Consider the following 13,117-nt stretch of genomic DNA (forward strand, 5'->3'; position numbering starts at 1 on the left):
CAGAAATAAAGAAACAAACAAAAAGATTTGTGACATCAGGCGTTTGTTGGCTTTTATGCTTAGATGTTAAAAGAAAATGTTCAATATGTGTGAGATATAGAAGGATTGAGGATTGTTGAAAATCTCCATGAATTTAATAATGTCTATTAAATCCTTAATTACAAACTAGTCATCAATGATCAGTTGGTGCAGGAAGCCATGCTACCTGGATTACGGTACCTTCGCCAAGACTTATCACAGCTTGCTCCCGAGAGAGAGGAGGTGATGAGTTCTATGATCAAAGAATATGAAGCAAAGCTAGATGCATCAAAATCTTTAGAAAGGTAAGTGTTATGTCATAATCTATGTTGTCACAATTCCAGTGTTTTCATGTGTTGTATTTCTTGAAAATATAGTCTTCTATAAGAGCTGGCCAACAATTGACTTTATCACATGTAATGGAGTAAAGTGTTAATAATCAGTTTGTAGTTGTACACTGGAAAATTTTGATATCTAATCATATGTAATATTGTTATTATAAATAATAAAGTCAAAGCGAGTATTGGGTGTGTGTGTGTGTGAGAGAGATCACAATAGCTCGATAACAAGGCAATTATAAGAACATTTTTTGATTTGATACAAATATATTCTTGCAGCTGCAGCCAGCTAATTTCTTAGTATTTTGGAGATCTTTCTATGAATGCTAGGATAGTGAAGTATTACAATAGAGCTGGGTTAGTGTAATATGGTCAGAAGTATTGTTTGAATGAACGTTTGTGATCTTAGTTTTGGAAGGAAGCCATGTGTAAGTAAAGAGTGTTTACTTGAATAAGTTCTGTAGGAGATAAAATATAGATTTAATGGTAAGTGAAACAATATGTGCTGCGTGATCTCTGTGGCTAAAATGAAGCCAGAATGTTTTACAGATCAGTAACCATTATGGTATATGTTGGAAATATGAACAAGAAGACATGACTTGTTAGGAACCAGAGCTTATCAGTTAGAGACAGTTTGCTTGCAAAGAGAATAGTGTTATTTTGGATATAGTGGAGAAAATCAATGACTGAAAGAGATGTGCCATTTTGGTAGGAGGAATAGTCTTCCATTGTTAACTTTTGGTCTCTATACAGCAGAATTTACTTACTTTCTCTCATTATAAACTCCTTATATGTGTTTTTTTTTCCTTTTTTTTTTTTGACATACTCATTGTTTTTATTATGGATGAACAAGTTTTTTCAAAGATTTTATATATTTTATTTTTTGATTCTTTTATTTGTTTCAGTCATTTGATTGTGGCCATACTGGAGCACTGCCTCGTAGAGTTTTTTTTTTTAGTTGAACAAATCAACCCCAGAACTTATTTGTTTTTTTTTTTAAAGCCTAGTACTTATTCTCGCTAAATTATGGTGATGTAAACACACCAACACTGGTTGTCAAGTGGTAATGGGTTATAAACACACACACAAAGATATACACATTCATTCATTCACACACACACACACACACACACACACACACACACAAACACACACACACACGACAGGCTTCTTTCAGTTTCTGTGTACCAAATCCACTCACGTGGCTTTGGTCAGCCCAAGGCTATAGTAGAAGACACTTGCCCAAGGTTTCATGCAGTGGAACTGAACTCAGAACCATGTGGTTGGGAAGCAAGCTTCTTGCCACACAACCATGCCTGCTCCTATATTTCATGTTATTTATTCTTGATTAATAACTGGAATAATTGTACTTCAATTATGTCACTATTTGAGAAAGATTTGAATGGTACAACTCTCATGTATCCTCCCATTGAAGTCAATTGAACACATATCCCTTTGAATACATAAAAGGAATAAATTGATTATCTATCACATTAAGTTAAAAACTGGTGATTGTGAGGTGCTTTACATATGCTGAAAAAATACTTTCATCTAGTTGCATTGTAGTTTGATTTTTCTCTTGATCCTTTTCTAACTTTCACAATCATTACTAGAAGTTACCTTTCTTAACAATCATACTCATACTATTAATTCTTAATAAAAACAATAAAATTATGATTGAACTTTCTGTAGCTTTCTGTATGTAACAACATATTTACTAGTTTGCTTACTGATACTCATAGCTTTTTCGTTTCTTTTGTTTGACATTCTTCTGTGTTAGGAGGTACTATTTATCAGTTTATATTTTATTAGAACCTTTTTCAATCTTCAATCATTTAGTTACTTTGTGATTTTGTTTTATACTTTTGGAAAATTAATTTCGTTTTATCAGTTATCCACCCAAAATGTATGATTGTGTTATAAATGTATTATTGTGTTATAAATGTATGATTGTGGTTGCTAAACCTATGTATAAAAAAACTTGCAACTGCTAAAACATTCTGCTGGCTTTAAATGTTCAAAGCATTCTATTGAATATCCAAAGTTTTTTTTTTTTAACTAATTTATTTATTTTGATTTTCTATTGCTAAAATACAACAACAGAAAAGCTGTAATTTGCAAAGAAGTTATTACTTTCACATAAAGATAATCTGACTTAATTCAATTTTGAGTTTTGTTGAAAGGTATTTCAAATGTAGGAAAATATGTAATTTTTTCTTTTTTCCTTTTTTCTCTTTTCTTTTTGTTTTAGGAGTCCTAGTCAGTCAGTATCTCCGACCCCTGGTGGAAATACTGAGGATGTCAGAGCAAGAGTAATGAGCAAAATCAAAGATACAACTTCAAAGGCTCACATTCCTAATATCTTCATGCGTAAGAAGTAGCCTATAACTATGTTACCATTCCCAGAATTGCCTCTTTATCTTCTTCTTTACAAATAGATAAAGTTGTTAGCACAAATTAAAAAAGAAAATCATGAAATATTAATTAAAAACTTTTCTTTTGTCTGTGAAATAATGGCTAACATTATAATAAATATTTTATTCTATTATTAGCCAAAAAAATCATGATTATATCGAAATATTCAACATATATGGTGGCCTCTACACTTTAAAAAAAATCTTTTTCTCCATTCTCATATGAAAAATTTTCTTTGTTATATTTAATGATTTTGTTTTTGTTTATTTAACTACTGATGTCTAAGGTAATATAATAATGTAACAATAAGGAAAAGGATAATAGTTATGCATATTATAATATAAATAAAACTTAGATGTCAAAGAAATTGTTCCAATAAAGTAATTTGAAAATAAAAAAGCAATTTCAATTGGTTTGTTTCTTGCTTGAGAAAATGCTATAGGAAAAGGGCAAAATAACAGTTCTATGTATATGTATACATCTATATATATATAATTTTTAGTGGAAAAAAGGGATCATTGAGTAAATAGTTGTTTGAAAGCCTTGTTTTATTTTACTTTTACTGATTAGATAGTAACTGTTAAAGAACTTTGGAAATTAACTCCATATATTAAATTCTTGTCTACAACACTTAGACTACTTCAAATTTTTACAAGATTTTGATAAAATTTATTCAGAGTGTTGTATTTTTCTCCTAAATTGAATGTTCAACAATGTGACACTAATTTATTTTTGTGATCGCATCAACCAGCTTGGTTTAGTCAATACATAAGCCATTTTTTTTTCTTGTTATTTGTTCAGGTTAAGGAAAGCTTTTTTTTAAAAAAAATACAAAGTCAAATTGCTATTCAAAGTTTACTGTTTTCTTAGGCTTCAGATATAAATGCACACAAAGTGTATACATATTGGTAGCTACGCCAGGCATCTTAATTCAGACATTTTGTCTTTGTAATAGTTTGAGAGTTTCATTTTTATATTTCTTCTTTTTCTTTTAATCACATCTGTATTAGGAAACTGAAATTTAATTACTTTTTGTAGATCCTTATTTAGACTTTGAATATTACCATTAAGTGTCTTTAGAATACATTTCTGCAAAAAATGAAAAAAATCAAAGAAAGAAAAACAAATTAGATTTTTCTACACTTTTTATGATTTAAAATTTTCTAATTTACCATAATTTTCCAATCTTGTCTTCCCTATGTTTTTTTAAAATTAGTATTTGTAGCAATGGAAGTTTTGCACAAACTACCTTTTTTAATACTATTCTTCTGAAAATGGTTGTATCTTTTAATTGTACTTTGTACTCTTTTGTCTGTCTCCATTTATCATTCTACATCGATGGGTTCTATATAATATAGCTAAATTGTGGTTTAATTCTTCTGCTAACCCTTGCTTTACAGTCCTAAATTCTTATATACTCTTCTTTGGTATCTATTATTTTTTTGTATGATTCTCTATTGATATTTTGGGGGAAATATTCTACTTCTAACTTGGATAAAACCAATTTGATCAAGTTTAATTATAAGTTGATATTTAAAAAAAATTTCTAAACCATTTTATTAGATTAATTCTATTAACTGGTTTCAGTATTTAAACGTTACAAGGGCAGGATTTGGTAGAAATAGTAAAGCCTTTCAGTGTTTAGTTTTGTTCCTCTGATTTCTGGTTTCAAATCCTGCTGGGGTCGACATTGCCTTTCATCTCTCCAGGGTTCATTAAAATAAGTACCAGTCACATACTGTGAATACATTGGTTGGTCTATTAATTACCCCTTCCTTTTTCGCAAATTGGCAATGTGCCTAGATAAAAAGAAATTACTATTTCAAAGTTAAAAAGCAAAATAATAATAATAATAATAATAATAATAATAATAATAAACATTTATTCGTTTTTCTTTCTTCAGTTCTTTATAATTACTAAATTTTTTTAGCCACTTTTTTTTAATGACAAGGACTGGTAATGTGAACATTCATGATGTAAAATCTACCCTTCCCCTTTTCACTTCTATATAATCATTCCCTACAATATTGACAGCTGACATTCATAGATGAAATTTCCTCTTTTTTTTCTTCTTCTTCTATCAATACAGATATTCATTCCTTACTGAAATCAATGTTGACATAATACATTGAAACACTTCTCTTAAAACTGAAATGGTTAGTGCATTTTAATAGGAATATTCTGTATGCCATTATTGATTTGTTGTACTGACTGTGGACATTTTTACTCTCCCCTTTTTTCCCCCTTCATTTCTCCTTTTCTTTCTCTTCAACTCATTAGTTAGGATTTTAGGCTTTAATTTACACAGAGATCAGAACAGTTTGTGAAAGTGAGCAATCATTAACCATTTACAGCTGATTTTAATGATGCGTACTGCAACCTTCAAAATCTCTGCAAGACTATTAATATAGAATCAAAAAAAAGAATTACAATATTGGACTTTTTTTTCCCTTTTTGTTTATTAGATGGTTACTGCATCCTCTGCTGAGGTGATATTTTATGGGTTTCACAACCAAGCTGAGCCCATTTCTTTCCAGGTGATTTATTGTAAACTATTTAGACCAAAGCAATTTTGTATGACATATTAGGTTTCCCATTTAATCTCATGAACTCAGAATAGATAATGAATAAGTGCCTGCATGTTAATGCCTTGCTTAATTATCCTCTCAAACTTCCGGATATTATATTTCTATTTATAAGAGACATAGCTCTGTAGATGAGGAATAATACGAAACAATGGTTGTCATTTCCTTCATATAGCTATTTTTGATTTGAATGAAATTGTTCCAAGAAAGTGCATATAAATACACACTCTAGAATGGGAGTTTAAATCATTGTGTATACACTCGCACACATGCACGTGTCCACACACACACATACAAACACACATTCATACACATATAAACATACAGATGCATGCATGAACATGCTATATACAATCACATGCACATGTCTGTCTTTATATAAATGATATGAATTAAATATTCTAAGACTTGTGACAAAAAAAAAAATACAAATTTAAATTTTTAAAAAAATTATTATTTACTTGAGTATGTATGATTGTATATCTTGTATGTATGTTGGCCTGCAAAATCTCAGAAATAATATTTGGTTATTTAGTTTAAAGTATTTATTCCTTTTAAAAAGTATCAATATCCATTAGTAATTTTCCAAAAAACAAAAAATGAAAAAACAAGCTGCTTTTAGATAGAGAAATAACTTTTTTTTTTCATAGATGTTTCAATAAGAAAATGTACTAATTTTATACAACAAAATTGCTGGCTTCTTTTAAAATTATTATTCTGGAATAAAAACATTGAAAATTACTTTAAAAAAATTTTATTTCTTTGATTTTTACTCATCTCATTTTCCAAACAAAACAAAACAAAACTTGGTCCATAGAGTTTTTCTTTCCAATCTATTTTTCCATTTTCTTCTGTCTATGAAATGTAAACATAATTAAATTGCATTTAAACCTAAATTATTCAATGTCTGAATTTAATTCAAAAGTACTAGAAAAGATTAAATTTAATTAATTAAAAACAAGATGCCTCAAGTTTCTTATACAATAACAAAAATATAGATTATATCGTATTAGTGTTCTGAAAATGATTATTGGATAAAACAAGAAGAGCAATTTAGCTTGTTAGTTGGTACAAAATGAATTTAAGACTTTTACAGTGTTGTACTTTTTATCATGAATACAACAATAAAGATAATGGCTAGCATTCATCTTAAGTATTAATGACAAAATAAGATTACTTCTGTTGAAGAAATTAACAAATATACCCTAAATAATTTTCACAATGTAATGCGTTCTTTAAAGTACATAGAGAGCATCCAAAGTTCTTAACTGATTTTGTTTAATACAACCAAGATAAAATATCTTTTAAAAATTTCTAAGATATTAAAATTTCGAATAACACTAATTTGAAGTTTTAATTTTATGAAAATGAAAATAATATTATTTTTAACTTAGTAGTAAACTGATACAAGTATCATAGGTGATAACTACTTCTCTGGAATTTTGTTAAAAGTGATGCCAAAATTATGGTAGGGGAGAAAACAAAAATCTGAGATATTTGCTTCAGATTCGTCTGATGACAATATTTTAAGTTTTATTTAGGACAGTGAATGGCAGAATTAGTAGAGTGCCTGACTAAATACCGTCCGATGTTTAGTTACGTCCCTTTACAGACTGAATTAAAATTCTGCTGGGGTCAATAAAATAAGTACCAGTAATAAATTAAATGTTGGTTACATCATTTATAATTCTCTAAAAATCTATAGTTTGTGTCAAGGTAAAAATACCAATTTTTTAATATTGTTTAAATCTACATAACATTATGTTATAGTAAATAGTGATATATTCCTACTTCAGCAAAAACAATTTGAACATAAAAAAAATGACTCGTTATTTGAATTTCATAAAAAAATAGTTGTAGTTTAGGTAAAAAATTTTGGATGTAAAAGAAAAAATCAGTCTTAGAGAAAATTGCAAAATTGTTCTTTATTAATTTTAGCATCTGTAAAAAAGAAAGAAAAGCCTTTTACTTTAACTAAATTATATTATAGTGAATAAGCGATAAGAGAAAATTCTATTCCAGTTAGAGGTAAAGAAGTACAAATGAAAATAAAAAAGTTAGTTTTCTGTTATAGTTTTAAATGTGACAAAACTATTTAAAACTAGAAGACTAAGATCTTCTTATCTGTTCTAAGATGAGTTTCCTGCTATGGCAAACTCTTTTCTTATTCATTTAATGTCTCACAACTGTTACATGACTTAAAGCAAATTATTTTTTTTGAAACTCATTTCAAACAGATTATTATTATTATTATTATGTGATAATTTCAATTAATGACAAAACTACTTTAAAAGACTTTTCAATTGTAGCCTAACTGATTTCAGTAAAAATAAGTAAAATGAGCAAATATATTTCAGTTATAAGAAGAATGATCTTTATAAACAAAAGTGTTTCTTTAGAGATTCTGATAAAAAAAACAAAAACAAACAAAAAAAAAAAACAATAAAAACAGCCCCTCTAAAATTAAATTACTTATTGAAGAGCTATTCTCATAAAAAATTTAATATGACATAGAATTAACATTACATATTTTTAAAATATCAAAGTTGTTATTTTTAAAGAAAATAAAAAGAACCAGTTTAAAATGTCCTTGAGACAAATATTTGTCACACTGTATAACATTAGGTTTATTGGAAGCCATTTCATAATGGATTCTGCCAGGAGGAACAAACACAGACATTTTTCTTCCTAATTTTTTTTTTTTTTTTTTTAACATCTGAATTTCATCTGATTATTTCCTTGGATTCATATATCGACAGTATTGTGATTGTGTGCTTTGATTGATGTTGTTCATCTTTCTTTTTTCTTTTTTTGGGGAATTTCCATTTTTCTATGGTAGTAGGCTAAAAAAATTCTTCAAGCAATTTTGCATGACATAGTCTAAAGGTTATTAAAATTTTCTATTGGAACATCTAATATTTACCTTTTTGATAATTCCAGCTTATGCCTTGTTATTGATTTTATCTCAGACTGCTTAAAAGTTTTATACTATCTATACTATATTAAAGCTAGCAAGCAAAAACTTGTAATAACATTTAGCCAACTACATAGTTTTCAATGAAAACTTTTTCTATATTTTACGGGTGTGCTTTAGGTTAGAAATGTCTTTTACTCTCATGGTTGTCTGCTTAGTTTTGTGGTATCTAACTGTATTTGTAGGAAGTACACTATTCTTTAGATACAGCTTTTTTTTAAAGTTTGCTAATATATTTGATACTAAATTTTTTACTGGAAGATTTATAATACCTTTGCATAACAACATATTGTGTCTTCACATTTAAATTTGGTTTGTTTTACAGTAAATAAACTGGTAATTTAATAAAATTAAATTAACTTGTTGATTATGTTAGAAATAATTTAGGGAAAAAAAGGACTTCCTTTGATGTAGTCATCAAAAAACATGTAGAAATTTAAATTAGGATTATTAATGAAAGTAAATTAGATAATTTTAGATAAATGGAATTTGATTTTAGTTAGTTACCCATTTGATTGAACAAAGTAAGTATTCTTCAGTATTATTTGTTTCTAAATATGAAAATAACTTCCTTTATTTCATATCTGTGTTTACCATTTTTAGTATATATATATATAATGCTAAATATTACCTGAAGTATGAGTTACAGATCTATTCTCTCTTTCGTGTTCTTATTTCTAAATAAAAGGCAGGTTTATTTTGACCAAGCATGAACACTAAGACTTTTCTACTTGATGGCATATTTGCAAGTAATTCTGTTAGAATTTTATCAACTGACTTTTAAAATTTCAGAAATTTGATATTACACTCTTGTGCAATATCAAATCAAAAACTGATTCCTCTTTTATATTTTAGCAAAAGACCAATTTTCCAAATGAGATTAAATATCAAAATAATTTGTATATATCACAGTCCTATTTGGATGTGATTTGCCTTAATTTAGTCTATTAAAAGAATCTTTGAATTAAATTCTTCCTATATAAAATTCCCATATATGAAAAACATAAACTTATTATGAATGTTTCTAGCAGATGGACATATTTCTGTTTCGAAATGCCAGAATTATTACTAAAATAGGTTTGATTGATAGACCAGAAAAAGCTTCAGTCTATATTAATTATGTTCTGAGCTATTAGCATCTGATAGAATATTTGGTAGTTTTTAGCTTAAATATATATTATACGATTTAATATTATTCTTTTGTATACTATGCTTCCATAGTAAGTGTTCTTTAAATAGTAATGAATTATGATTTTAAAAAGAAAAATCATTAAAAACGTGTGTCTTTAATTATCAGCCAATGAAAACTTATTTTAATTTTTGTTTGTTTATTCTAAGAATATTTTGAGAAGTCATTATTTCTATAGTGAAGTTATAAATTATTAATTTATTATTAGATACAAGTTGTTCAAAGAAATAATTTCTATACATTGAATCTAAATGAATACTTAGAAAGAAAACAAGTATCATCATCTGTTTTTCTTTCTGATTACATCTTATATATTCAATATTCATATCTACACTGAATGCATTACATTGTACTTCAGTTATAAAACATATCAGAAAAGCGTATTTATTTCTTACCTATAGTGAAATTAATCAAGTTTTTAGTACATGCTCCATAGATTTTATTAAACATTGAACTAATTCTTATACTTTGTTTTTATCTTTGCTTCCTAAGAATTTATATTTATTATATCTTAAAATATCAAAGTATAAAGTATGGTGGGGGTATCCTACAAAAAACAAAAAGAAAAGAAAATTAGTGAACATGTAATTATATTTAAAAAATGGATAAATGAACGAATACATCTGTTAAATAATGTTTAACATTTCACAATAATTACTGTTGTTTTCTTAAAATCACACACCCGACACCATCACTATTTTGCTTAATTTAGATATCCTTAAACAAGTTATGTTTTGATGTACAAAATATCATATAAAGCCTGTAGCCAGATATTGAAAAAGGAAAAATGAAAATAAAAATAACCACTGAATAGTAAATAAACACAGAGCATGGAGGGTAGCTTTTATTTTAGATTGAGATTTAAGGATTCACATATGCACACACACTCACACACAATACATGTCTTCAAGAAGAAGCCTTTTCAGTAACAATAACTAGATGATGATTTATTTAAAAAAAATTTGGGACAGGCTAATTTTGACATTAACCATTTGATAGTATTACTTGTAATTAAAGATGATTTTGACTGCATACAAATGCACACACACACACTCTCGCTCTCTCTATCTCTCTTGCACACAGATGCATGCATACAGAAAAGGGTGTATTATTAATTCTTAGTGATGATGGTGACGATGATATGGCTTATTTAATTTGTCTTTTATTTGAATGACATCTGTTAAATGAAAATATTTCATTATTATAACGAAGTGTATTTCATTTGGATCTTTTTTGTTGGATCACTCAGACATTATTATTTTTTAACTAAAGAATTAGGAGAAATCTGTTGATGAGTAAAGCAGATATTGATGGGTAAAATTGGTGAGTGAATAAGTTCTTGAATTCCTCTCACTGAACAGTGCTTGTAGTTATCTGCAGCTATTGCATTCTGTTCTTAGATAAGATCCTTACCTCCATTTGCCTATTGTGTAAGAATTCTAGAACTGATCTCAATCATCATCATTAATATAATGCATCAAAACTTTTTCACAAAATCAACATGCCTACATAGGTACTTACAAATATTATTATTATTTCACTTGTGACAAAAAAAAAAATCATTATTATCATTATCCTTCTGAGGGCATTCATGCTTTTCGTTCCCTCCAGGGTTGATAAAATAATTATCAGTTGGATACTGGGGTTAATGTAATTGACTAACTTCTTCCCCTAAATTGCTGGCCTTGTGCCAAAATTTGAAACTATTGTTATTATAGTTGTTATTAAGAAGACGACAGTGAGCTGGCAGAATTGTTAGCATTCTGGACGAAATGCTTAATAACATAACATCTTAATGTTCTAAGCTCAGTTTTTGCCAAGGTTGACTTTGTCCTTCATCCTTTCGGGGTCGATAAAATAAGAACACTGGAGTTGATGTAATCAACTTACCCTCTCCTCTGAAACTGCTGACCTTACGGCCAAAAGTTTGAAACCATTATCATCATCATTATTATTATTATTGTAGTGCTCAAAGTATTACAGCAGTGGGTAAAATGCTGAGCAGTATTTAAGTTACATATTGAGACTCAAAGCAGGCTTTTGAGGTTGATAAAAGAACTATCAGTCAAACACTGGGGTTGATTTACTCAACTACACACTCCCACGAAACTCATTGCATTTATGCAAATGAAGCAACTCTGCAAGCCTGTGTGTATTTTCTGCTCAAGTTGGTCCAGCAACATTGGAAGTAACCTTGGAAAAGCCTGGCTCTTACAATTAGCTCTTTCTTCTCTAGAATTCAGAGACTGTCTCTATGAGAAACGATAATAGCTATATCATCCTCCTCATCATCACTACTACTACTACTACTACTACTGCTGCTGCTACTACTACTACTACTACTACTACTACTACTACTACTACTACTAATAATAATAATAATAATAATAATAATGATAGTAATACTTCTTCAGGAATTTCAGGCTTCTTTTCCTTTTCGTTTTAGCATTGTTATAAGTATTTTTTTTTCTTATTTGAAGGTATTTTTTTAGCATACACTCATACACTGACAACCATACACATAAATACACTGACACCTATATACTCTCTCTCTCTCTCTCTCTCATACACTTTCATACACTGGCACTTGTACGCTTACATACACTGACATTCATACACAACACCACAATGGTAGATAAATTGAAATTATTTTTTTTGTCGATTGATATCTTTGTATTTCTATTTTTGTTTTATCTGTGATTGATTAGAACCCTCATGATGTAACCCATATCTCCTTCCATTATTCTTACCATAACTCAGCCCACAAAAACCTCATCTTTAATAACATTTGTAACAACAAAAATAAAAAAAAAACAAAACAAACCAAAAAAAAAAACAACAAGAGATAAAAACTCCGTACTCTCTCCCTCCACAGAACTCTGTCACTCTGGAATTGCCTTCCTGAATATGTTTTTCCATTTAATTGCCAACTTTCAAACAATTAAAAATTAAACATCAACCATGCACTAATTTCACCCAGTTATCCTTATACCTCCAAGTGGTCCATGAAGTCTTTAATTTAAAAAAAAAAAAATTACTAAAGGACTATGCCTCCTCCCCAGGCTAATTAAAAAAAAAAAACGCTCCCCATCCCTCATAAAAAAAAGCTGTGTATTTCAGAAAACATGTCTGAGATTCCAATTCTATTAATTTAGACTGAACCAATGCTGCTGATGTATCACTGTTAAGAATATCATTTACCGTTTCTGAAGATAATAATTAGTAATAATATTTTTTCAACAATTAGTTTTGAGACGTAATCCTATGCTCTGTATTCTCATGTTGAATGAGTTTATTTTTCCACTAGTTCTCACAGTTCCAATGTGGTTTATTTCTTTAGTAACTTTCTATATTTTATTTTCTTAAATATTTCTGTAGTGGTGATCAAATCTATAACACGAATTAGTATTTGTGTATGTAGTGTATGTATGTATGTATGTATGTATGTATGTGTGTGCATTTTTTTCTCTTTTATCTGCTAAATACTTACTTTTTTTTCTCTTAATATTGTTCTACTGTGTGCCAAAAAAATTCTTGTTTTTGTTTCTTAAGTGAAACTTTAATTTATTAACAGAAAGTACAAGCTACTCACACGTGC

The 13,117-nt window shown here is 28.4% G+C and overlaps 1 protein-coding gene across 3 annotated transcripts in view; it reads left to right on the forward strand.

The window, feature by feature from the left end:
• The window catches only part of LOC115210333 (RAB11-binding protein RELCH homolog), a 313,025-nt gene extending 300,458 nt beyond the window's left edge, over nucleotides 1–12,567 (forward strand). For all 3 annotated transcript variants that reach the window (XM_036502568.1, XM_036502569.1, XM_029778868.2), the window contains 2 exons: nucleotides 170–323; nucleotides 2,608–12,567. In XM_036502568.1, the coding sequence (XP_036358461.1) occupies nucleotides 170–323; nucleotides 2,608–2,737 (284 nt within the window). In that variant the 3' untranslated portion in view covers nucleotides 2,738–12,567. The remainder of the gene's footprint in view (nucleotides 1–169; nucleotides 324–2,607) is intronic.
• Nucleotides 12,568–13,117: the final 550 nt, after the last annotated feature.

The sequence above is a fragment of the Octopus sinensis genome, linkage group LG4 (assembly GCF_006345805.1).
Source record: "Octopus sinensis linkage group LG4, ASM634580v1, whole genome shotgun sequence".
NCBI lineage: Eukaryota > Metazoa > Mollusca > Cephalopoda > Octopoda > Octopodidae > Octopus > Octopus sinensis.